The sequence below is a fragment of the Diplodia seriata genome (assembly GCF_021436955.1).
Source record: "Diplodia seriata strain FDS-637 chromosome Unknown scaffold_7, whole genome shotgun sequence".
Classification (NCBI taxonomy): Eukaryota; Fungi; Ascomycota; class Dothideomycetes; order Botryosphaeriales; family Botryosphaeriaceae; genus Diplodia; species Diplodia seriata.
This window is the reverse complement of record NW_027117314.1, coordinates 1,490,668-1,516,046: the sequence shown is the minus strand read 5'-3', so window position 1 is coordinate 1,516,046 and position 25,379 is coordinate 1,490,668. Positions and strand designations below refer to the sequence as shown.

The window sequence follows — 25,379 nt, the reverse complement described above, 5'->3', positions numbered from 1 at the left end:
GTCAGCCGAAAGCCGCGTCACTGCTGCGCAATTGTCACGCCTGACGCCATGTCCTCGCCGATCCTCCGTACATTGACATATGCAGTCGGCTTCGGCATACCAGCACGGTGGAAGAGCAAAATGTTGGATATACCCACAGTCACGTTACAGAAATACTACGCTATGCTGACGTGGACAGTTTGATCTAATATTTGGACACGATTGCCTGCATTTGAAACCGACATCTACGTCCGCATGACAGACTCAACTACCTACAGATCAAGAGTGTCTCATTTCGACAGAACCCAGAGGATTTGAACCGCCAGTGGTGTTGTGCACAGAATTTGCGGCAGCTGGCGCAGAATAAATTGGTAGTTTAAGTGACCTGCACGCTGGTCATGCCACAGACTGCAGTTGGACTCAATGGTCGTAACGCCGCCAACCAAAGAGTATGATCACGCGGAACAGATCTGCAATATCTTGTAGGGCCATGCATGATGAGGGTGGCGTACGTTCTATTCGCGGAGAGATCGACCTCCACAGGGAGGCTACTGCTTTGCTCGAGCCGCCATCGAAGGGATTGTAGCTTAGAAAGTATTTCCAAAACATAATTCGAGAGAAGACATGGGGAGCTGCTGGAAAGATGATATATTCCTTGCGTATTAGAAATGTGACAATTTCCGATGACAGATCGACTCGGCCTGCCGGAAATCCAGGACCTCTAGCGAAACCGTTGAGGATGTGGTCGGTAGGTATTGCTACTCTTTTCCTGCTAAGAAACGTCATTTGCTCTCCGCCAGCGATTTGGTAAAGGCTCGTTGGAAAAAGTATCTGTTTCTTTAGAGCAAAACCTGGGATGGAGTGGCAATGTCCAATTTCGGGCATACTTTTAATCGTCTGGAACATGGAGGTTGCGACAGAATAGGCAGTCCGGCCATCATCGAGAAAAGTCGTCCACAGTTGATGTCCAAAGAAGGCTGCCAGGTGGGGATATGGCGGAATTGCAGGTGGTGGCACCTCTATTAGCTATGACATCGAGTGGGGCTTTACTGGCCAGAATTCGCACTCTCTTCATTCACACAGTCCTTGATGTTGAGGTGACTCAACATCTATCGTGTTTCTCGGCTAGTGGCAATGTTTTGGGTAAAGAGCCTGGTGTAACGAGCCGCACTTCCAGGCAGCAATGAGGACGATGACATCCATGGCGCCACCGGTGCGCCGACGCTACAAGCTTCTCCAGAGACATGCATGTCAGCACTATGCCCTTACAGGTGACCCAGTCTAAGGTCTGTACAACTTGCTGTTAGAAACCGCGGCCGCATTGCTCATTAGTGCTTATTTATTTACGGGTAACGTATGACCATATGTACGCTCGTAGTCTCAGCTTCCATTTATTACTAGCCTCAGCGTTGAGCTTCTGTCATTCGCTTCCTATGTTGTACATATGACGCCTTCGATAGTCGTACAATAGAGCAAGGGCCGTCCAACGCTTGCGTCATCACGGCCCCGGCGCCCCGCCCTTCTCCTGCAACGCCCACCATAGCCATCATCCATCCCCAAACTTACTTGCACCCCAGGAGCACGATCGCCGGGCCGGCACTCCTGAAGACAGCATGGGCTCACTCTGGGATCAAGAAGCTGCGAAGCTAAGCGATGCCGACCAGAGAATGTTCCTATGCAACAGTACCGACCGGCCGAAAATACTGCGCGACATTCTGGCCAAAGTCGACCAGAAAATTGACGAGTGCCAGCGCGGCCGTTGGAAGTTCCAAGGCGCACACGGCAAAGAGATAATTATCCGTGATGTCTGCGAGAGGATCGCCGCATACATCAGGCGCTTTTGCGCAATCATGGACACTGCTGTCCAAGCTGACCCCATCCATGCTGGGCTTCCGTGGGCCGGTGTTCGTCTTGTCCTTGAGGTGAGTATCTCACGTCTAATATGGAAAAATACTGTATGGCTCATGCAAGCTGGCAGCTGTCCATGTCGAGTTTTACAGCCTTCAGTGCTGTGGTTGAGGGGTTGGAGAAAGCGACAACTGTCATCACGCGCTGTACCATCTTGGAAATGCATTACTTCCCGGCGCAATCCGACGCGCAGATTGAACTGAAGAAAAGCCTACAGCAGCTCTACGCAGCGGTTTTGGGCTTCTTATGCGAGGCGAGGAAGTACTCCAAGTGGAATCGCGTTGGTGCGTCCTTCTCGTCCGCTTCTGCAGCGACGTACACAGCTAATGGAATATAGAGCGAGTGCTTGGCAATCCACTACAAGCAAAGGCTCTCCAAGAGAGAATGCAGACAATGGAAGAGAGAAACCTGGTCGTGCAGATGCAAAAAGGACTTGTAGACGGCGAGAGTCAGTACTGAGCCATCGCCAGCCTTTTCGCCGGTGCTAATTTTCTTATCCTAAAGGAATCTCGACTACCACCGTCGGGATCGCTGGCATCCAGAGTAAGTGTTGTGCGGCCATGTACGATTTTGATTCTAAAATAAAGTGCAGCTTCACACTCGACTCTACAAGCTCAGTTGAACCAGTTGGAGCAGCCCATCGTCAGGGGAATGGACCAGGTCTCCCATCTCTACAAGTGGATGCAAGGTAGAACTTTCGATCCGATACAGTAGTGTTACAGCTGACCAATGTTAGACACTGAACGACATGCGCTGTTACAGTGGTTATCTAATGTTGAGACCGAAAAGCATCACCGGACAGCTCTCTCCTCCCTGCTCCCGCAGTCAGGTCAATGGTTGCTGAACGATCCGAGATACATGGCCTGGAGGGATTCGAGTAGCTCAGAGGATCTGTGGTTACACGGTATACGTAAGTGTTCTGCCATGGTGATTTCTTGTGCTGCTGTTAGCTCACCATCAGAACAGCTGGATGTGGCAAAACAAAGTTGACGTAAGTTAAGATGTGAGGTAGTCCTTTTTAAATGTTAATAACGAACGGTTAATAGGGCGGTGGTGATCGAACACCTACGACATCGAGCGAGTTCGCTGTCCCACCCAGCTCCGATTGCCCATTTCTATTGCTCTAGGAATGAAGAGCCTGAACGCAGTGATGTTTCCCAGATTCTGCGGTCTCTAGTGCGACAGCTTTCCCTCACGGCGGATGGCCACGTTCGGTCTGCGACTGCGGATGAGTACGAGAAAAGACGACGCGAGGCGAAGCTGCGTGGTGAGTCGGCGGCAGAGCTGACGGTGGAAGAAAGTATCGAGCTCATCTGCGAGCTGGGTTCCACGTCTCCGACCACAATTGTAATCGATGCCCTGGACGAGTGCATCCCAAACAAGTGTCATATCCTTTTGTCCGCTCTGGCGAACATATCTGCTAAATCCAGAGATGTTGTCAAAGTGTGGGTCTCCAGTCGAGACTTTGAGGAGATCCGCGCTCATTTCCGGACTGCAACAGACGTGCTTGTCACGTCTAATGCCACAAGTGAAGACCTTGAGAAATTCGTCCGAACCCGTGCTGCGGATTTGAAAGAAAGATGGATGCGGGTTCCACAAGGCTCTGGAGATTTAGACAAGCTGGAGATGGACCTTGTGGAGACTTTGACTGGTCGAGCACACGGAATGTGAGTACCAAGTTTCTAATAAATGTCGTAGACTAACGTTTGTAGGTTCCTTTGGGTCCGGTTGCAGCTAGAGCGGCTTAGCGACACGCATCTTTTCAAGGGAAACGACATCACAGATGCACTGTGCAAGCTGCCATCGACCTTGGCGGACACTTATGCGGATATCCTAAGCAACCACGAAAAGATGGGTGAAAGAGCTAGAGCCGTCGCTAAAGGATCTTTCCAGTGGCTGCTATGCAGCCAGCGAATGCTTTCCGTTGCAGAGCTACTTGTAGCGTTAGGAAGAAGTGTGTCTGGGCTTTCGAAAGTTTCCGCGCAAGAAGTCCTTCAGTTCTGCGGCGGGCTGGTGGTTTTGGATGTGCAGTCAGATATGTTCCGTCTGGCGCACCTGACTGTCCGAGAGTGAGTGGTCCCACCATGTAATGCTGCATGTGCTGATTATGCTTGAAGATACCTCGAATCGCTCACCGATTATTCCATGGATGAATCTCACGCAGTGCTCGCCAAACGATGCCTTGGAGCATACACGTGGGGAGAGTCGGCCCAGGACAGCTTGCTCCCCTATGCAACTCAGTATTGGCCAGCCCATTGCGAGTACCTGGACCAGCCTGATTCAAGAGCAGCGGTGCTATCTTCGGTGATCCAGCTTTTCACTGCCGAAGAACATTTCGAAGATTGGCTAGACAACCTAAAGGGCAGTCAGGCCCAGGAAAAGCCCGAGTGGGGGAGCGATCTGGCGAGGAAACTCAGTGCAGTTAATTCACTTCCTCCTTCGCCACTCTTCGCAGCATGCTGCTTTGGTCTTGCAGAGGTGTTTGAGCAGCCTGAAAAAATTCCTGATTTTGACTTGAAGCAGAAGAACACCAGCGGCGCATCAGGGATCTATCTTGCCTCTCGATGGGGCCATGTGGCGGTGGTAGAGCAGCTTCTCCGCCATGGGGCGGATGTCAATGCTCCAGGAAAACAGTTCGGCACTGCTCTTCAGGCCGCTGCTTTCGCCGGTCATCGAACCATCGTGGAACTGCTGCTTTCAAGAGGCGCTTCCATTTGTGGATCGGGAGATTTCTCCACGCCTCTCCAGGCCGCTTTGGCGGGCGGACATCAGTCAATTGTGAACCTACTACTTGCCGGCGGCTTTCAATTCGCAACCCAACAGCAATTCGACGACGCTCTCGAGACTGCGAGTTTCAACGGGCAGGCAGCTGTGGTGGAAGCGCTTCTAGACGGCAAGATGGGCCCGTATATCGCCAAGGTAGACCACGACCCGCTCCAAGTTGCATTGCATGGTAGGAAAGAGCGAGAATCCTCTCGACTAATACAAGCTTGCTCCGACATCAATACCCAGAAAGGCTACTTTGGAAATGCACTACAAGCTGCCATCTCTGGAGGAAAGCTGAGCTTGGTAAAGAGAGTTATTGATGCTGGGGCGAAGCTCGACCAACGTGGCCGTTTCGGCTACCCACTTCGGGCAGCTTCTGTTTTCGGAGACACCGGCATCGCACAGTATCTTCTTGATCAAGGTGCAGATCCAAACGCAACAGATGATGAGCTTGGCGATCCGCTACAGGCAGCCGCGTCCAAAAATTGCCTCGACATCATGGTACTACTGATGGCCTACAAAGCCGACGTCGATGGACATGGTGGCTTCTATGGAAACACACTCCAAGCAGCCTCTTTCGCGGGTCATGAGCAGGCTGCTCGTCTTCTCATTGAGAGCGGCGCTAGGATCAACAAAGATCCTCTTTTCCCAACAGGAAGGACCAGGTTCCGCGATGCACTCCAGGCGGCGATTCATGCAGGGCACGAACGGATAGTACGCCTGCTTCTGGAAAAAGGTGCACAAGTAAATTCTGGCCGACGGGCTATGAACTATCCGGCCAGTACCAGTTTTCCCAGGGGCACAACCCGACGACCGCTACCTGGAACCACCCGACGGCCGCTACCCCGAGTCCACGATGGGTCTGGAAATATCGATATCGCAAACGAACTCGGTCCGCTAGAAGCGGCCGCCCGACGCGGCAACAAGCATCTGATCCAGCTGCTGCTCGAGCAAGGAGCCCCTGTCGATGCCTCCGACGCAGATCCTCGAAATGACAAATATGACGACAAATGTGCCTACACTGCTTTGCAGATAGCGGCATTCTGGGGACATCTCTCAGCAGTTAGCTGTTTGGTCGATAATGGGGCTAACGTGAATGCCGTTCGCCAAACCTTCGGCACTCCCTTACAGGCAGCTATCGAAGCTTCACAGTTCGACATCGCTGTCCTACTGTTAGCTCGTGGTGCTAGGATTAACAAGCACTGGGGCGAATTTGGATCTTGTCTGCAAATTTGCTGCGAAAGAGGCAATCTGAAAGCTGTGCGGTTTCTCTGCAAGCAAGGAGCCAACATCGAAGACAAAGGCGGGCAAAACGGAAATGCTCTTCAAGTTGCCTCGTCTGCCGGTAACCTCACTGTTGTCCGTTTCTTGATTAAAAAGGGGGCGAATGTCAATGCGCCAGGAAAAGGCAATGGCAATGCTCTTTGGGCTGCTTTAGCAAATGGCCATGTCGATGTTGTTCGTTTCTTGATTGAGAAGGGGGCAGATGTCAACAAGCCAAGAAAAGGCAGTGGCAGTGTTCTCTGCGCTGCTTCAGCAAATTTCCATGTCGATGTCGTCCGTTTATTGATGGAAAAGGGGGCAGATGCTGATGCCACCCACGCCGAGAGGGAAAGTGCTATCCAAGCTGCTTCGGCAAACGGCCATGTCGAAACGGTACGTGTTTTGACCGCGATGGGGGCACTCGTTGACACTATGGAAGGCCGACTTGGCAGCTCTTTGCAATTGGCGGCATATTTTGGCCATGAGAGTGTGGTTCAATTTCTCATTACAAATGGCGCCGATATCCATCTGGAAGAGCGACTACCCCGCCTGGAAAGCTTCGGAATGAGGCAAAATCAAAACTACCCAGGAAAGCCTGCTGACGCTCTCTGGGCAGCATGTATGCGAGGCCACACCGAGATTGCACGGCTCATATTTAGGCATGATGCAAGGAGCTTCGTCACACGAGGCTCTTTCAGTCGTGCACTTGAAGCGAGCCTCGAGTGCGATTGGCCTGTCGTGACGCAGATGCTTCTCCGCGAAAGTATCCAGGCAGGTTTCCGACGAGAAGACTATGATCATGTGCTTCACTTTGCGTGCCGGAAGGGTCACGCAACCTTCTTCAAGCAGCTCCTGGAACCATTTCCACTACGTCTCTGGTCTACCGATCAAGTGACCAGCGCTTTGCACGCCGCTGCACTCAATGGACATCGTGTGTTGGTTACACTCCTTTTGGCTAACGGGGCAGAGGTTGATTCGCTCAATGATGAGGGTTTATCTGCTCTCACATCAATCGTCAACAAATTCAACAGATTCAAGATATTCAGCAGTCGAGCCCTACCCATGGATCTTCAGAAATCGGACGTTACCGGTGTTGTACGGGCCCTTGTTGCCGCTGGTGCGGATGCGTCCCTTTTAAGGGAGCAAGAGAACCATCAAACCCTGATGAACTTTGTTTTCGAGAGGGGGGATGTCGAGACCCTGACAACTTTCCGAGCTTACGGACTTCCCGCTTTCCCCGAGGCCGACCAGTATGCACAAACTTTAACACTGGCAGCCCAAAAAGGGCATGAGCACATGGTCCGTTACCTGACTCAGACCGTGCAGCCAGATATGCAGGATGCTATCGGGCAAGCGGCACTATCTGCTGCGCGCAATGGGCGGAAACAAGTTTTTGAAATCTTGTTGGGCCTCGGCGCGGACATGACCATCCTCGAAGAAAGTCCACTTATTGCCGCATCCGCACGTGGATACGTCGAGGCTGTTGAGTTGCTACTTGAACTTGTCAAGCCAAACATCAATACTTTACAAAAGGCTCTGTGCGCCGTCGCCTCCGCTCCGGATTCCCGGTCTATGGACCACCGGGACTGTACCTTGCCTTCAGCCAGCCCAGTCAGCACCATCAAAACTTTACTCAATTACGGGAATAACCTTTTGGACCGACGAGAAACATGCTCCAATCTACTCCTGGAAAACGTGAGCCGCATCGACACCGAGATGCTAGAGGTACTCTTGAACGAAGGCGCTGATCCAAATGCTCGGACCGCAGCCGGTGAGACAGTCCTTTACCTCATCTGCAGGAATGCATATGGCTGGCCCGAAAACAAGGTGGAGGCGCTCATACGTCGAGGTGCAAATGTCAACTTGACGGGAGGAGAGTATGGGGCTCCCCTTCGCGTCGCCGCGGAGACAGGAAACGAAAAGGTCGCAACCTTGTTGCTTGATGCAGGCGCTGATCCCAACTTTTGCAGTGCGCAGCACGCAACGCCATTGACTGCGCTGATGCTCCAAAGATGGGATCCCATGTGCAACCACAAGCGGGGTCCAGGCAAGGTGACTTTTGGAAAGTGCCATGAGTGCTTTGCGTGGAGTTTGCTGGAACATGGCGCAGATGTTGATGCACAGCATAGTCCATCTGGGACTGCACTGCAAGAAGCTGCAACAGCAGGGAACGAGAAAGCCGTCAAATTTCTCTTGCGATGGGGCGCAGATGTCAATGTGAAAAGCAGCTACCACATTGGCGCACTACAGGCTGCCCGAATATCCCTAAACAACCTCAATGCGGGAAGCGGGTAGCATAATAGTGATCTACTCAAGTACAAAATCAGAAAGATGGAGATGGAGTACGAAAGAAAGACAAAAGGGACGCGAAGTGTTCTAGAGACAATCATTAAACTGCTGCTTGATGCGGGTGCTTTGGAGGACTAGTTAGGGTTATAGATGTTCACTCGTTGAGCGGCAAACTGAGAATGAGCAGAATTTCTCTGTATTTTATTTATGTGAAAGAGCCACGGTACATCTTCCATACGATTGTTGGCGGATTGCACACCTCTTGTCCTGATATCACAAGTGCAAGGAAGGAATCTATATGAAATTAAGAAAGTGAGAGTTAATTCCCAGACTATCTACCTTACACCTGTTCCGATGCATACAGGTAGCCCAGCACCCTCTCACAAAGATCCTTCCGACACTCGGCCTGATCATCGTTACTCAGCGCGTGCGAGGCATTCGGTATGATGCCACTGAAGTCCCGATCCCAAATCTGCGCCTCACCATTGTGATCGGCAGCATTCCTCCACCTCGCCATCAACTTCTCCGTATCGACCCAGTCCGGCGTCGACTGATCCGCGCCGGAAATCATGACCATCAGCTTGTACCTCAACAGCCGCCGCTCCCTGACCATGCCAAACGTCGTCTTCAGGTGGTCGTCGCTCAGATCGGAGCTGAACATGTCGTCCTCGCGCGGCGCCGCCGGGCTCTCCGGACTGACGAGGCTCAAGAATCTCCGCGCGCTGAGCGGCGTGTTCCGGTAGCCGATCGACGACGTCATGGCCAGCGGCAGCAGGAAATCGCACGTCTGGCTGCCCTGCGTCGTGGCGTCCTTGGCCATGGCGACGAGCTCGTCGAAGACTTCCTTGGTCTGGCTCGGCGTCTTGCCCAGCCAGCCGTGGTGCAGCACCCACTGCATGGCCTCGCGGTCCGACACGGGCGCCTGCATGATGGCGCCGTCGAGAGCCGGCCGTCGGACGTGGCGCAGGTCGGCGTCGAAGGCGGGGGCGCTGGTGTGCGGGTTCGGGCTCGAGAGGTAGTGCAGCACGTGCTGGCTGCCGGTCGAGTGGCCCATCAGTGCCAGCTTGCCCGGCGCCCCGTACTTGTCCGTCTTGTAGTCCTGGACGTAGCTCAGGCACTGCGCGATCTCGTCCGTGTCCCGGTCCAGGTGGCCCAGCCCCCACGACTGGTGCGACGACGAGATGTTCAGCGAGAAGATGGACCATTCCGTCGGCTGCAGCGCCCGCACCAGGTCCGCCATGTACGACGTCGACCCCAGCCCCTCTCCCAGACCGCCGATGAAGACCAGGCTGTGGGGTTTGCGGGCGGTGTTGGTGGTGAACTCGAAGGTCACGAGACTCTCGGTCTGGACGCCACGGGAGTCAGTTCAGGCCACGGCTGGTGGATGGGGTGCATATTGCGTGCGTACGTAATGGTGGAGGATGCCGGGCAGACCGCCCTTGGGCCAGAACTTGGAATACATGTTTGGCGGAGTGCAGTTGGCGGAGGAAGGCGAGAACAAATGTTCCTGCGACGGCGGAAAGGGAGAGTTTTAATATCAAGCCAAACACGTCATCATGCACGAGCATCGCCCGCCCACATGCCGCGTGCGCGTTGATTTTCCGCAGATCCATGAACCCTCCTCCGACATCGTCTCAACACCGAAGGCTAAAACCGGCAACAGAGGGAAAAAGCCGACAGGCCTGAGTTGAGATTATGGTTTCATGATGCCGAGCCGTGGCCCGCTCCACTCACTTGTTTCGCTGAGCTTGTTCTGAAGGCTTGGGGGGCACTCAGAGTTTTCGGGTAGCCGGGCTCGGAGATGATCTGGAAGCCGGTAGCTGCCGCTATCAGATCCGCTTTTAGCCTCGTATCCCGGACATTGCCGATATCTGATCCGCTAGCCGGGGTCCCATCGATGCGACGCTGCAGCACTTCGATGCCCCCGGGGTAAAAAAAAAAAAAAAACTTGCACGCCAAGGAAGACACGGGAGAGAGACGGTGTGCCCGCCCTTTTTGCTGGTAGACGTGACAACCTTCTCCAAAGGAGTGGAACCGCGGATCGGACGAGTCAAGACGGTGGAATCTGATAAGATTTCGAGAACGTAACGCCGAGCTCGCTTAGATATCACCCTGCTGTTCTACTCTACTGCTCTCTACACTCTCATTCTCCACTCTCCAACTTCTACAACCCCCGGTCCATGCATACTTTGCAGTCATATTCGGCAAGCACAACCCACCGCCTAGAACAGGACACCCTTGGTCTCCTGTCATGACGGCGGTGCCGGCGATTAGCATCTTGCTGTGGACCTCGGTATAGGCAAGGTCGATGGCGAGGCGGACCGGCGTGCCCATCTCGTAGCTCAACTGGACATCGAGCGAGTTGTAAAATTCCTGCCAGTCCGCCTTGGCTGACTTGGGCAGCAGACGCTTCAACGCCGCCGGCAACGTGTGCGTCCACATGACCCCGGAAATGCTGCTTCCGACCGCTCCTCCCATGTTGCCGAACACGTTCAGGAACGCGAAGGTCGACGCCGCATTGTTGTCATCGGACACGGCCAGTACTGCACCCTGCTGCACGATGATCATGGTACCGCCGGCAAACGCAATGAACACCTGGCACATAATTTTGTAGCCCACGGACCAGTGCGGTTGCCGGAAGTAGGTCATCAGGCCCTCGCCCAGAGAAGCCACCATCGATAACGACCCGTGTTCTTGATACATCCAAGATTCAGACTCCGAACCACGTCCGAGTTGCTGCCAACATACCCGGCGATTTTGATGCCTAATCCGTACGCCATCTGAAGATTAGGAGGTCCAGTAATTGTTCCAGCAGTACCACGAGACAGGTGCTGAGAACCGTCCAGGTGACTGACATCTCCCAGGGCAGGAATCAAACACACAAGGCGAGATGGTAACGGAGAGTAAAATAGATATTGTCGCTCTACTGGGTATCAATAACAGCTAGACCGCTGCGGTTTCATAGCACCTCCCGGCTCCCTACACCAGTCGCGGTAACGTTGGACCCATCTGGAGCTTATGAGCATCAACGAAAACAAACCAGTTCGGTGGGAGTGACTAACCTTTCATGAGCACCTCTCCATTCTTCCCAAACAACACGACCTTCTCCCCCTTCGCGAACTTCTCCATCTCGCCCAAGCTGGTCGCGCGCTCCAGAAGATGCTTAACATGGCCACCCCGACTCATGGCGGCCAGCGTGCTAGACTTCCACACGGGCGCAGACTCGCCACACCTGCGCACCGTCAGAACCAGGAACACGGCGCCCATGACGACGACGACGCAATTCAGGGCGATCCACGGCCACTGCACGCTGTAGTACGTCACCAGCCGCCCCGACTCGCCCAACACCCGCGCGGCCTCTCCCACATCCGCGTCCGCCCGCAGCGCATTCGTCATGCTCGTCGCCAACGTCTCGAACGTCTCGTCCAGATCTTCGCTCTTCCAAAACGGCTGGATGGCGCTGGGCTGGTACTGGATCGTCGTGCTGTTCATGTACCAGCCGTTGATCTGGCCGGCGACGGTGCCGTTCGTCTCGTTGTACGTCTGCAGCGGGGCCTGGAACGCCGTCTTGAAGTACGCGCTGATGCCCGCGACGGCGTTCTGCGAGACGTTGAAGCGTTCGCCGTCGGGCGCCTGCAGCACGAGGTCGCTGCGGCGCGCGCCCGAGAAGTACGGGTCGAAGTCGATGCTCGCCTCCATTGTCTCGTTGTACGGGTCCCACGACTCCGGGAAGTCGACCGTCTGCCACGAGTCCGGCGCGCGCGTCGCACCCTCCACGACGGATGCGCGCTCGGCCAGCGACCCGTTGCGCACGCGAGTCTCGTACGCGTTGACGCAGTAGTACAGGGCGCACTCGGTCGCGGTGACGGGCATGTGCGGCCAGGCGGCGCTCGCGTTGGCGGCGTCGGGGCCGGTCTTGATGACGGCGGCGGCCCAGATGAGGGTGTCGAGGTCGGCCATGGCGTTCGTCGCGCTCTCGTTGCCGGTGCCGTACGTCGTCATGAACATGGCGCCGTAGTGGGGGCGCGCGCCCCACTGCCAGCCGTCCAGGTTGTCGAGGAAGAGCCCGTTGGGCAGCCGGTACGACGTCCCGTTGCCGGCGGCCGCCGCGTTGTTGTCTTCCATGAGCGGCCAGTACTGGCCGCCGCGGTCGGCGTGCTGCGTCAGCGACGACGTGAGGTCGGTGCATTTGCTGCACACGGAGAGAGATTGGTAGGACGGCCAGGTGCAGTTGCCCGATGGGCAGTTGTACTTGAGCTGCTGGACGGTGCTGTTGAGCGGTTGGCTCAGCCCGTAGAGGACGGCGGACTGCATCGAGAAGTCGGCGTCGGCTTTGGTGTTGGCGGTTGGGGGGTGCATGGCTGGTGGTGGTTGTTAGCGCGGCGCTGGGGACGAGGGATGGAAGGCGTGGGTGTCTGCTAGCTTGCTTACAGGGATCCAACATGATGGCCATCATGATCTGGTTTCCTTGCGAATACCGCTGCGCGCGGGCGACGGTCGTGTCGGTGTTGTTGGAGAAGACAAGCTCCTGCCGGTAGTGCACGAGCTGCTGGGCGAAGGGGTCGACGGCGAGAGCGATGATGGTGGTGATGGCCCCGATCCTCAAGACTCCGCTGCGAGGGTCAGCGATGGTTGATACGGCGGGAGTGAGTAGTACTCACGCGCCCTTGCAGTGCCACAGCACCTTCAGGCTACCCAGCGGCCCGCGACTCGCCCAGTCGATGCGCTCAAAGTCCATCAGTGGCCGCATCTTGTCGCCGAAGAGAATCCATTTCCACTGGCTGATGGACTCGCTCAGCGCGAGCAGCACCGATGCCTTGCTGGCCGTGGACAGGATGGAGACGATTGTGTTTAGCGTGACGTTGTGCCAGTTGAAGATTGCCTTGCCGTCGGTGACGGCCAGCAGGACGGCCAACGCTGCCAGAGAGGTGGCAGAAAATATTATCGCCAGCGTCTCAGGCAGCCATAGGCTTAGTGAGCGCATGACTCTTTCGGACCTTTTATGTTGGTGCCAGGAAGTCCTCAAGCCGCGCTGATGATTATAGCGACGGCAGACGCAGACTTGAGCTGGGTATGAAGGTGTTCGGTCCGGGGAATTGTTGAAGCAGTAAGACTCTCTCGACAGGGGAGTGGTACATTTTAAGGGCCATGGTGGATTGAGGCTGGGTTGGGGCTAAAATCGTGGGGGCCAAACCCAATCGATTTAGTTGGTGCAGCTGCGCCCATAGGCTGCCAGGCGGTGAAGGTTCCTGCGCCGGGTGATCAAAGCCTGCATGTTGGGCCGCCCTTTGATTGGTCAGCCCCGGCCTTGGTTACAGTTTAGACAGCTTGAGCATCAAGTCTATTTTTGTAGCCGTTGACGGAGCATCGCACGGGCCATCGTCTACTAGTTTTTCCAGCCCAAAAGCCTTAAAAACTACCCGCCTCAGCTTCAGAGCCACGTTGCACCACATTCATGAAGGTAGTTGGGTGCAGTTCCCGGCGTCAGTAGCAATCTTGACTACAGACACCGCTTCCGGAGCTTGGATTCAACTACCTGTGTAGCAATAGTGCTAGCATCGTCGGGGAAGAGCTTCGAGAGCTTAAATTTCTGCCCTCTACTGCGAATGTTAGCAATCGCTTATATCGTGCTCTCTATGTTCCTCGACTCAAACTTCCACCTTCCATACGTATCGTGCCGGAGTGATTGACGCCTTTGCCAGAATCAAGGCCAGTCTTGGCACTACGACAATGCTTCAAGATCTTAACGACGGGGAACAACCCACTTAGTGGCCGTTCGCAGGTGAGATTAAGTCCAAGCATGGCTACGACCAAGTGCATTCTAGAGATGCAGCTCTATAATATCTACAGTATCCTTCCTAACGGAATCGTGCAGCATTACACCACCATATTCTGTTATTTGGTCTATACCTGCCAAGGATATGGTCAAGGGTAGGCGAATGATCTCCACGTCAGTGACAGGGATCCCACCAAAGCGTGAAGCTCCACTAACAAAGTGAACCCGGTGCCCTGGTTGTACCCCACAACGATGGCGTCGGCCTGATTCTTAAGAAGTGGGCCTACTATGTTGTCTACAGTGCTGTTTACCGCTTACCTGTTACGTCGCTAAGGGGTGTTCCTTTCTTCCAAGCAGCAATTCAAGCCAAGCTGCGCCCCATGGTACGGTACCGTAGTCATCCCTTGCACAATATCAACATTAGTCCTACCTTGTAGAGCATTCCGACACCGCTTTTGGCCGACCGACGGCATTCAACCAAATGGCTGGTTTCAAAGCTATATCAAAGGGCAGCTACTTGTACAGCGCTTCCAGGATGCTCCGATACTGGCTTTTACAACGCCTGCAAAGCAGTAACACTACGTTTCAAGCTCGAAGGGTTGTCGTGCAGGGCATTCCGAGTACCACAGCCTACAGTTGCCGATTCTTCAGCCGATTTTTAAGCATACTGTAACATGCAGACGGTGTTCGTTGGGTATTCATTCATTTATTTGACAATAGTAGCCATATCATGTGAACGTGAATAGTGCAGCATAAGTTACGACACGATGGAAGATTTTCGCCCGCCTCTTACACCTTATCTTGGTACGAGCCCGCCATCTTCTCCAGCAGCAGCTTGAAAACGGTGTCCTCGTCCAACCTGTCGGAGCCGACGATTTCCCTGGCGGCGGGCTGCAGGACGGCGTCCTCAATCTCATACAGCTTGCTCTCGGCCGAGTAGATGGCCTGGCCGTTCCTCGACTTGTCCGACATCAGCATCGCCACCGACCGCGCAACCACTTCCGGCGGCTGCGTCTTGGCTCCCACCGACTCGACGACCGACGCCGGCACCATTCCGGTGTCGGTCCAGGCGGGGTTGATGATGTTGAGCCGGACGGGGAGGCCCGCGGATTGGATGTTGGGAAGCATGCCGCGCAGCGTTCCGAGGACGGCGTGTTTCGAGATAGCTACACAAGTCAGCTCTACTCAGGGGATGAAGGCATGTAGAAAACATGTGGGTTTTCCAACGCGGGAAACTTACCGTAGTCAGCAGCACGCATCCTTTGGAAGGCTACAATATCGTCGGGTATCAGCAAAGTTATACATTTTCAAGCCTCTCGTTGCCGAAGAAACTCACCAGTGGAAGATGAAGTCAGCACAATACTGCCACCACCCTGCTGCCTCTCGGGCTTCATGTAGTGCAGGGCCAGGGTTGCCGTGTTGATGGTGCCGCGCAGGTTGATGTCGATGACCTCGTGCGTGGGCTCCAGCAGGTCGCCGTTCGCGTCGAGGTTTTCCTCCAGGTAGTTTGTGCGCGTGGAGATGCCGGCGTTGGCGAAGACGTGGTCAATGCGACCGTGCTGCTGCTTGGCCTTCTTGAACAGCGCCAACAGGTCCGCCCAGCTGGTCGTGTCCGTCTTCTGGAACGACAGCTGCTCCGTCGCCGGTAGCGGCATCTCGTTGAGGTCGCCCGCGACGACAATGGCGCCCAGCGACAGCAGCAGCTTGACCGTCGCGAGGCCAATGCCAGACGAGCTGCCTGTGGGTTGGTTAGCGGGGACAATCCAACGCAGAGATTTCGAGTGCTCGTACCTGTGACCAACACGACCTGGCCCTTGAGGGCGGCGAAGCTCGCCTCGTCGACAGTGATTTCCGGCAGCATGTTGGGGGCAGAGGTTGAACAATTGGATCCTGGAAAAAGTCAGGATGCGCAGAGAAGGAGGACGGCAACGGAGTAAATGAACGCGCTCGCGGTGCGTCGCAGCACCCCACTTTCCCCTTGGGATTGTAGGGTTAATTGGACGCGCCATGCAGCATCCTCTTGCGGAATAGGTTGACAGGTGCCACAGCTGCCGCGGGCCCGCTGCCGACGCCGACGCCGCAAAGGAACGGGCCGACTAGGTTCGCGTGGCACCCCACATCAAAGATTCTGATGGGATCCAGCCCAAGCCACCTTTTAGTCAAGCGCTCCTGATCATATTCCAACCACTTCTCCGCGGAACCGCCCGCTCTCACTCTAACTGCTTCTTCAAGACGGGATGTTGCCACTAGCCGCTTCTCGAGCATCCAAGACAGCTGGTTGGACACTCATCCTTCCCTCTTACTGTGCTATTAGCCGTTGGAGCGCCGGATCTATTGCATGGCGCTCCCGCCACAGATCCGTCAACATCCGCGCCACACAATCCGTACTCTTTCCATCACTGCTCCTCTAATTGTGCCTCTATATCAGTGCACGCTGAACGCCGTCTAACGTCTGGAGGAGCAGTACTCTTGATCCAGCCAGCTCCCCGAGAGCTTGGTCGAATTTAATCCGAGTCCCTGCGACCACCCTCACTTCAACAACCTCCAAGTCCGCAAATCATACGTGTTTTACTAATTTTCCGATCCTTCTCCCCTGATCACCACCGCCCCATTCCTTCATATGCAAGCCCTGATTACCCTGTCCCGTCGAACGATTACAAAACCTGACCATTGGCACTATGGTGCATGTGAAACCAGAGAAAAAGAACTAAATGATCGTCAAGGCCACTTCAGCCGCATTGCCGCTCAGCCGCATTGCCGCATGAAGACCCGACTACTAGCCCAGAATCGTCTCATTTCCTGTTTGACCTTGGGCAGGCCCATCTCGACAGCCAATTTAGTTCTCCCTCAGCCTCTCATGCTCGCGCTGTAGCTCTCTTTCAAACAGACGCCCATCATGGCATTGAGTACCACGTCGCTGGCCTCCATCCCAACTGTCCCCGGCCAAGCGCTGTTGGACTTAATTATCATTCTGCTTGTTCTTACCTGGGTCACTGTCTTCGCCCGTACCCTTACTCGGTACAAGATCAACGCGTTAGGCCTCGACGACTGGCTCATGCTTGTCGGCCTTGTAAGTGGACCTACTCGCACCACAAGGTCCGCAAAAGCTGACGAGATGTCCACCGTCAGGTCTTCTTCACCATCACTTGCTCATTGGTCATCCTATCCGTATACCATGGCGCTGGCGCTCATGCCGCCCAGCTTAGTGCGTACGACAACATGACCGGCAGCATGGTAAGCGCCCCTCACAAGAAGACCGCCAACAGTAGCTTACGGACGCCGCAGTGGTTCGTCCACGCGCAGCTCATCTACTGCGTGACCACCATCCCCATCAAATGCAGCATCTGCGTCTCCCTGCTGCGCATCGCGACGAAGCCGGGCTACAAGTACGCGCTGTACGCCATCATGGGCCTCACCATCGCCTCCTGCATCATCTTCGAGACGGTCATCCTGACCTACTGCCGGCCGTTCGCGGCCAGCTGGGGCGGCGCCGAGGGCACCTGCGGCGCGCCCACGACCAACGCCAACGTCGCCTACTTCTACTCGGCCGAGTGCATCCTGACCGACTGGGCATTGGCCGTGCTGCCCGCCTTCATGCTGCACGACGTCCAGCTGAAGCGCCGCGTCAAGGTCTCGGTCTGCGTCATCTTGGCCATGGGCGCATTGTAAGTCCACGAACCCCCCGTCCCCTCGAAGTGACTTCGGCCTGCTGACCTCGGGAATAGTGCCAGCACCGCCACCATCGTGCGCCTCCGCTACCTCGTCCTCTACAACGACCCCACCGAGTTCCTTTTCGGCGTCGCCCCCATCGCCGTCTGGTCGCTCGTCGAGGAGGGCGTCGGCATCGTCGCCGGCTCGCTCGCCGCACTGCGCCCGCTGTTCAAGTACATCCCGTTCCTGCGCAGCTCGACGGGCGGCGGCAGCACGACGGGCGGTGTCGGTGCTACTACTGGAGGTGGCTTCAGGTCTCGCTTCTCCAGCCGCAGCCGCGGGGAGCACCGCAAGGGGTCGGTGAAGATGCAGACCATGACGGGGTCGTCGACGGCAGCGTACGATCCAGAGCACTCGGTCGGCAGGGACGCGTATGGGGATGGCGATAGCCAGAAGAATATTCTGAGGGAGACGGATGTGGTGGTGGTTGTGACGAGCGATCTCGAGGCCGGTCAGCAGGGGAAGGGTGCTGGGTTTGGCGGCGGCAGAGAGTTCTATTGATGGACCGAAGATGTATACCCACGGGGCTGCTCTTTATACCAGCGGAAGTGGCGTCTTTCAAATGCCGTTTCGCATCGTTTTGACCTTTTCCGAGCACGTTGTTCCCATCCACCCGGTTCTTACCCAGCGGGACCTGATAATGTATGTAATAGTAACTTGATTCAACAAGTCGAATTAGGGTTTTCGTGGAATCAAGTGTTGCGCATCGTGCAAGAAGAAGTACCCGCAGAGGGAGTTTGAGGCCGAGAATGAGGCTGAGGGGAAGTGCTTGGTCGAGGTGCCGAATGAGCACGGGGCGGGGCTCTCGCGGGATGGGTGGACGAGCCTGGAGGACAGTGTTATCAAGACAATGGAGACGGCGGAGCTTCTTCCGAAAATGAGTGCAACTTGGTGCGCCCTGCAGGCCCTTGCCAGACGTTTTGTCCGGCTCGGTGTCAAGGCAAGGCTGAAGTCTCGGCGCATTACCGAAGCTTACTTTGCCACTCTACTATGCTGTCATTCTCAGATGTTTGCGAAGTGTTTCTTACCTTATGGCCATCCGCAAGCGCCCCACCCGCTGATCGACAGTAACCGCCAAGCGTTCAGTGTCAGCGCAACACAAGTGGAGATTGTTTCACCATCATCCATCAATTGAGTATCCAGACATGTAAGCGTTGCATGGAATGTGTGTGTGACAAGCGTAGAATTCCCATGGTAGGTGGGTACTCCGAACAGTCCTGCATCTAATGCTGCACTACGTATTAGAAAGCACTGCGCATAAATTGCTTGCCCACCACATGCGTCGACTGATCGGCGGTGTTGGTCGCAAAGTTGCCTGATCGGGTTAAGTGTCCGAGGGTGCGTGACGAGCCGACGCCTTCTCCTCACGCCAAGTCGTCTAGGGCAAAAGATGCACGTCGTATGCTGAGTGATGTTCATATTGACTGATCTATTGCTGCATCCACCTCCCAGTCATCATGACAGGCGCTGGGATGCCGGGACACTGCATCCAACTACTGCCTGCCATGGTCCACCACTACCGGGTATGCAATCATTCCCTCTTGATTGGCTCTCCATCGTGTCGGGTACACAACAGGGTCTATATAGCACGAATCACTCCCAAGCTGGAGATTGCCCCCATACCCACATCATCACTCTTCGCTACGTTCAGAATGACTTCAGTCGTGCTCGAATACATTTCGTCGGCACCACGGGGCCTACTTGGCGCCGCCGTGTTCGCCATCATCGCCTTGCTCCTACGGAAGGTGCTGAAGATCGGATCTCGCCCCGCAAACATGCCCCCCGGTCCGCCGACCGTGCCCATCTTCGGGAACCAGAGGCAGGTAAGAGCCACACATGCCACCATCACCACACTCACCCCATTAACTCAGTCTCCCCCTCGTGTCCACAGGTCGCCGGCGTCCTCCACCCGGAGCACGTCTACACCGAATGGTCCAAGCAATACGGCCCCGTCTACACCTTCATGAACGGTACGCAGCCGTGGATCATCGTCACGGGCGCGGCCGAAGCCAACGAGATCTTCCACAAGCGCGGCGGGCAGACGGCGGGGCGGCCGGTCAGCCGGATGGAGCTGACGATGCGGTCGGGCTTCTTTCCCAGCTTCATGTCGGGGCCCAAGTGGCGGGTGACGCGCAAGCTGTGGCACGCGGTGCTCAACGTGGGCGCGTCGCGGCAGTACCTGCCGCTGCAGGAGCTCGAGACGAAGCAGCTTCTGGCCGACGTCGCCTCGGACGCGGGGGCGTGGCGCAAGCACATCGACCGCTACGCCGGCTCCGTCGCGACGACCATGATGAACGGCCACCGCGTCACGACCAACGCGGACAACACGACGAGGGAGTTTGTCGACGACCTGACCGAGTTCTCCGTGCACTCGATCCGCACCAAGTGGATCGAGAACTTGCCGTTCGTGTGGAGCTTGCCCGAGTGGACGGTGCCGGCGCGGAGGGAGGCGAAGAGGATCGCCGAGAGGCACATGGAGCTGATCATGCGCCACTGGAACGTGACGAAGGAGCGTGTCGCCGGCGGCCTATCGCTGCCCTGCTTCAACAAAGCCATGATGGATCTGCTAGAGGAGGGCGACCTGAAGAACCGTCTCACCGAGCCCGAGGCGGCCGAGGCTGGAGAGATATTGGTCACCGCTGCCGTCGACACCACTTCGAGCAGCCTATTGAATTGGGTGGCGGCGATGGCGTTGTTTCCGGAAGTGCAGAAGAAGGCACAGGAAGGTAGGTCGTCCACTCGCATGTTCCCTCCCCGTATTCCCACATTGACTCCCTTCCTTTCCATCTCCAGAAATTGACCGCGTCGTCGGGCCCAGCCGCCTCCCCGACGAAAACGACATCTCCGATCTCCCATACATCCGCCAAGTTCTCCAAGAGTGAGTCGAACTCCCCCCCTCCCCCCCTCACCCCCTCAGCCGCAACTAAACCATGCCTGCCCGGCCGCAGACTCCAACGCTGGCTCACCAGCGTCCCGCTCGCCCTCTTCCACGCCACCACCGAGCCCTTCCGCTGGGGGCCCTACCTGATTCCTTCCGGCACGCCGCTCGTCATCAACTCGTACGGCATCCACCGCGACCCGAGCGTGTACCCGGACCCCAAGGCGTTCGTGCCGGAGCGGTGGGAGGGCAAGCTCGAGGCGACGGCGAACCTGACCGACGACCGCATCGGGGCGCGCTCCGAGCTCTTCGCCTTCGGCGCCGGCCGCCGCATCTGCCCGGGCCAGCATCTCGCCGAGCGCGGGCTGATGCTGGCGATTTCACGCTGGCTGTGGGCATTTGAGATTGGGAAGCAGAGGGATGAGAAGACGGGCGAGGAGGTTGAGATTGATATGGATGATGTGAGGCCCGGCATTGTGGTGAGTTTGAAGGAGGTTAGGGTGGATGTGAAGCCCAGGAGTGCGGAGAAGGCGACGTTGGTCAAAGAGCTGTGGAGGAGGGATTGCGACGAGTTTTTGGATGAGCGGTTGCAGTGGAAGAAGAGCCCGCCTGGCGTCGAGGATGTGATGAAGAAGGCTGTCGGCTCGAGAGGGTAGGGTTGGGCGCGGTCTGAGCTTGGGCCTTTATCTGTTGAATGGGTTTCCTAAGTCTTGTCAGTCGGAAGTTGGTTTCTCTGCTCTAGCTGCATGTGCAGGGTGATTAGTCAAGAATAGTTCTCGGCGAATGTGTACACAGCGGGCGGGTCTGTTTCGGGATTCTTGTTAGAGATGGGCCAGAGATGGTTCCGTCTCTTGGTGGAACACGCTGAGGCCCCAACCGAACTTCCTCACATGTTGTCCTCTTTCTCAGGACTTGCGAAGAATCGTGAACCATGATAGAATCCGCACTGCGCCCCTACTACGAGTGACCTTAATACATGTGACTTCCCACTTGTAGACGAAAGCGGATGACCCACCCATCACGGACTCCTTTTTAGAGACGAGCCATCATCTGGAGCGGTCTATATCGATGGAAACGCTCAGCTTGACATGCCCATGATTGTTATTTTTGGATGTATGGGGAAAGAGATGCTGTTGATGACGCGTAATGATATCGAGCCTAGGTCCATCCCTTGCCTAACAAGAACGGTGAAACCAGCATAAGAGCCAGAAGGTCCTTTTCACTGCAGCTCTACTTAATACTATTTGAAGAGGCCAATCAAGCTCTATACAGCTTCTGTTTGCCCTTAGTGCTTTTCTTAATTTACTTTAAAGTTATGTGATGAATGGCTTTATCGACAAGGGGCGGTTGTTTGCGCAATTTTCGGAAAGCTGAAAATCAAGCATTGTCATCCACGTACGCGAACGGTATGCAAAATACTGGGATCTAGGGCTTTAGTCGATCTAACTTTCCGTCGGATCTGCTTGCGGTATATGCTATGTGTGAATTGGTGATGTCCATCCCTTCGTCAGTCACATGTAAGTGTAAGAAGCATATAAACCAACTACAAGCCAACGGAGTCTGGTGCATCGCTTCACTCAACAATTCATCACAGACATGGACAATCTCATTCACCTGAGCGAAGACGGGGTCAAAGACCTTCCGTCTCTGCCTTCTCAGACATCTTTCATCTCACCCACACAGTATGTGATCAAACATACGAGTGAAGATTACGTGGCAGCATCCGGTCCTCAGATCCAAGCCAAGATATGGTTCAAATCACCGGTACGCTCTGACTCTGCCCTTTGGAAACTTCCATATTTAACCTCCACAGGCTCTTCAAGCCAAAACAATCCGCATGATCCGCGGACTTAGGCTCTTCGCCGATTCCCACGATCAAGGCTGGTGCTCAGACAGGAAAGCAGGTAATTGGACCTGGCTCGAGCTTGCCATTCTCCCGGACGAATCAGCCACATCTCCCAAGACAGCTGCAAGCGGTCTTGAGCTCGTTTGGACTAGTCACGTGAATTCCCTGGCGACCAAAGACTACACTTGGTTGTCAGGCGAGGTTTTCGACGAGAGGCGCGACTTCTTCAGTTTGCTCGAGGTAAATTCATTCCGAGTGGCGGAACCTTCCAGCATTAACTTAAGCTTTCTTCTAGCCAGGCAATGTGATCGCCGTGCGCTTGTGTGCTCGTTTCGCGGGATGGGAAATTTATGCGAAAAACGGATACCTCGCTGTTGATATTGGTGATGAGAGCTGTATGCACAGGGAAAGTCTGCCTAGGTACGATCAGTTTCTAACTTGATCCAGTCGAGCGCAAATCAGTCCACTACGGCCCGATAGTCTCCAAACTCAACAAGATTGACGAAACTCTTCGAGAAGTCAACCAAGTCACAAACTCGGCTTTCCTGCCTTCACTACCCAATGGCATTGACACTGCCCAACTGATCGAGAAAGGCGCCAACGAGCGTTCTCTCCGGGTTCTTTCTCTCGGTATGCTGTTTTCCCGTCGAGATTGTGGTTATGCTAAGCGTATTACAGATGGTGGAGGAGTCCGCGGGCTTTCGTCTCTACTGCAACTGAAGGCGGTGATGGACAAAATTTCCCCCAACAAGAAACCATGCGAACTGTTTGACATGATTGGCGGCACAAGCACAGGCGGGTATGCTATCCTTGTCTCATATTACACATTTACTAAGCCGAGTAGATTGATTGCTATCATGTTGGGTCGGCTCCGAATGAGCGTTGACGAGTGCCTTGACGCCTACCGGAAGTTCATGTCAGACGTGTTCGATCATGGCTTGCTTGTAAAAGCGAAGAACTATACGGTTGAGAAAGGGCTTTACAGCGCCAAAACATTGGAGAAGATCATCAGGGATCTGATCCGAGAACGCCTAGGGACGGACGATGCCATCCTCAATGACGAGAACGATAGCGTACTTGGAGAGGTCCATTTCCACCGCTGCAGAGTGTACCACTTCCGTTCTACATTAGATGTCGAGACCTGACGAGTTCCAGGTTTGTCATGGCTGTTCGAAAAGACGCAGCCAATAACCGTAAGCCGGTGTTCCTTCGCTCATACAACAATCCGAACGATGTCCCACTTCTACCGAGTATCAAGATCTGGGAAGCGGCGCGCGCAACTTCAGCCGCGCCTTACTACTTTGCGCCCCTTGACATGGGAAATGTCAAGCTAGTCGATGGTGGACTTGGTGCCAATAACCCATTGGGATGGTAAGTCACCGTTTTTTCATCGCTTTGTGCTACCATTGAATATCTCTTACAAGACGCAGGCTCTGGACCGAAATCCTCGGTGTCTTTGGGGCATCTAGGAAAACCGCTTGCTTCCTCAGCATCGGCACAGGCATTGCCTCCAATACGCCCGTTCCAGATCCCGGAGTGGTCCCTACGTTTAAAAGCATCGAAGACTTCGCCAGCATCGCGACCAACTCTGAAATCACGCACAATCTATTTAGCGGACTTATTGACGCATTTGCGCCGAAGCCACTCGCAAGAAAATACTGGCGACTGAACATTGGCGTGCAAATCCCCGAGTGGGAGGAAGAGAAGGGAATGCTGTGGTGGAAGCACAAGGAGCTGCACCCGGACAACTTCCAGGATGTTGGAAATTTGGATGATCTCAGCAAGCAAAAGATGCTGGAGGAGTTGACCAAAGAGTACGTAAAGTCGAACGACACACCAATCGGCGAGTGCGCCAAGGCTTTGGTAGATGCTACCTAGCTTTCAGTACTTATGTCGTCAAGGCTCATTGCCTCAAACTTGTTGCCTTCTTTTCACATGGAACAAATGGTGTAGGCCTTCACTGAAGGAGTGATTGATTTCGCTGTCATCGAAAGATCGTAATTTACCAGAATTCAGACACCAGCTGGTAAGCTCATTCGAAGCTATCCACCTCGAAATGCTTGCCATGAAAATCCTTAAAATCGACATCCCGCGCGGGGAAATGCGCGGCATCAAGCATGGCCTCGACGGCGCCGTTCTTGCCGCCCCACGTCTCCTCGGCGAAGCCCCTCATCAGATCCATGCCGTTCAGCAGCGTGCTCGAGCTCCACACCTTGCCGTCGCGCACCCAGCGCTTGTCGACCCAGGTGACGTGCGGCGCCTGCTTCCGCATCATGCCCAGCATCATGCGCGGGGCGCAGACGGACATTCCCTCCAGCAGGCCCGCCTCCAGCATGGGCAGGATGCCGCCGCACACGGTCAGGAAGGCGGAGCAGCGCTCGAAGGACTGGCGGATGAAGGCCTTCTCGGCGTCGGTGGTTTGGTACTTGACGTCGTGCGCGCCCATCAGGACGATGTCGAGCGGCGGGCAGGTGGCAAAGGAGTGCTGAGAGGGGAGTCAGATAAAAACGAATGGGGGAGGGGAGCAGAAAGGATTACTGACGGTGGGCTGGATGCTGGCGCCGCTCTTCAGCGCGGCCGGGTTGCCGTCCGCCGTGACCCAGTGGAGGTCGAAGTCGATGGCGTCGTCGAGCATGGCCGCGGGCAGGCTCAGCATCTGCAGCGACGGCCGCGTCATCCAGGCGAAGAACTCGAAGGGTGCGATGTCCAGCATTTCGGTGACGCTGCGGTCGTTGGTCAGATTGCGGAACTGCAGGGTGGTTGGATGGATGCTACCCTTTGGTGAGGATGACGCCGGCATGGACCTTGCGGTCGGGATTCCTGAGGTCGAAAGTCATGTTGCCGGTTTCGAAGCTTTCGTAGTGAATGCAGAGGAGATTGTTGTGATGGAAAATGTCGGGCTGGCTGATGGCGCCTTAAATATGAGCGTCGTCGGGATGACAAATGCGGCGTGCAACTTCCAT

The 25,379-nt window shown here is 55.3% G+C and overlaps 8 protein-coding genes across 8 annotated transcripts; 4 read left to right on the top strand and 4 right to left on the bottom strand.

Annotated features, from left to right (window-relative positions):
* Window positions 1-1,592: 1,592 nt before the first annotated feature.
* On the top strand, window positions 1,593-3,558 carry SLS55_007213 (uncharacterized protein; the record flags this gene model as incomplete). Its single annotated transcript, XM_066778634.1, has 8 exons — window positions 1,593-1,901; window positions 1,958-2,171; window positions 2,225-2,335; window positions 2,392-2,430; window positions 2,480-2,575; window positions 2,690-2,797; window positions 2,854-2,878; window positions 3,015-3,558. 8 exons carry the CDS (start codon window positions 1,593-1,595, stop codon window positions 3,556-3,558), a joined length of 1,446 nt encoding a protein of 481 aa, XP_066631071.1.
* Window positions 3,559-8,545: 4,987 nt separating this feature from the next.
* Window positions 8,546-9,667, bottom strand: SLS55_007212 (uncharacterized protein; the record flags this gene model as incomplete). The annotated part of the gene is made up of 2 exons (XM_066778633.1): window positions 8,546-9,550; window positions 9,614-9,667. 2 exons carry the CDS (start codon window positions 9,665-9,667, stop codon window positions 8,546-8,548), a joined length of 1,059 nt encoding a protein of 352 aa, XP_066631070.1.
* A 638-nt stretch (window positions 9,668-10,305) lies between these two features.
* Window positions 10,306-13,355, bottom strand: SLS55_007211 (uncharacterized protein; the record flags this gene model as incomplete). Its single annotated transcript, XM_066778632.1, has 6 exons — window positions 10,306-10,800; window positions 10,954-10,985; window positions 11,268-12,566; window positions 12,637-12,818; window positions 12,867-13,122; window positions 13,268-13,355. 6 exons carry the CDS (start codon window positions 13,353-13,355, stop codon window positions 10,306-10,308), a joined length of 2,352 nt encoding a protein of 783 aa, XP_066631069.1.
* Window positions 13,356-14,770: 1,415 nt separating this feature from the next.
* On the bottom strand, window positions 14,771-15,842 carry SLS55_007210 (uncharacterized protein; the record flags this gene model as incomplete). Its single annotated transcript, XM_066778631.1, has 4 exons — window positions 14,771-15,147; window positions 15,222-15,251; window positions 15,318-15,719; window positions 15,773-15,842. The coding sequence occupies 4 exons, from the start codon at window positions 15,840-15,842 to the stop codon at window positions 14,771-14,773; spliced, it is 879 nt and encodes a 292-aa protein (XP_066631068.1).
* A 1,035-nt stretch (window positions 15,843-16,877) lies between these two features.
* SLS55_007209 (uncharacterized protein) lies at window positions 16,878-18,193 on the top strand (the record flags this gene model as incomplete). The annotated part of the gene is made up of 3 exons (XM_066778630.1): window positions 16,878-17,051; window positions 17,111-17,646; window positions 17,707-18,193. The coding sequence occupies 3 exons, from the start codon at window positions 16,878-16,880 to the stop codon at window positions 18,191-18,193; spliced, it is 1,197 nt and encodes a 398-aa protein (XP_066631067.1).
* A 1,151-nt stretch (window positions 18,194-19,344) lies between these two features.
* Window positions 19,345-21,226, top strand: SLS55_007208 (uncharacterized protein; the record flags this gene model as incomplete). The annotated part of the gene is made up of 4 exons (XM_066778629.1): window positions 19,345-19,515; window positions 19,584-20,418; window positions 20,486-20,570; window positions 20,641-21,226. The coding sequence occupies 4 exons, from the start codon at window positions 19,345-19,347 to the stop codon at window positions 21,224-21,226; spliced, it is 1,677 nt and encodes a 558-aa protein (XP_066631066.1).
* Window positions 21,227-22,166: 940 nt separating this feature from the next.
* SLS55_007207 (uncharacterized protein) lies at window positions 22,167-24,294 on the top strand (the record flags this gene model as incomplete). The annotated part of the gene is made up of 8 exons (XM_066778628.1): window positions 22,167-22,334; window positions 22,384-22,656; window positions 22,712-22,811; window positions 22,864-23,046; window positions 23,095-23,215; window positions 23,261-23,524; window positions 23,572-23,787; window positions 23,847-24,294. The coding sequence occupies 8 exons, from the start codon at window positions 22,167-22,169 to the stop codon at window positions 24,292-24,294; spliced, it is 1,773 nt and encodes a 590-aa protein (XP_066631065.1).
* Window positions 24,295-24,448: 154 nt separating this feature from the next.
* Window positions 24,449-25,253, bottom strand: SLS55_007206 (uncharacterized protein; the record flags this gene model as incomplete). The annotated part of the gene is made up of 3 exons (XM_066778627.1): window positions 24,449-24,901; window positions 24,959-25,139; window positions 25,192-25,253. The coding sequence occupies 3 exons, from the start codon at window positions 25,251-25,253 to the stop codon at window positions 24,449-24,451; spliced, it is 696 nt and encodes a 231-aa protein (XP_066631064.1).
* Window positions 25,254-25,379: the final 126 nt, after the last annotated feature.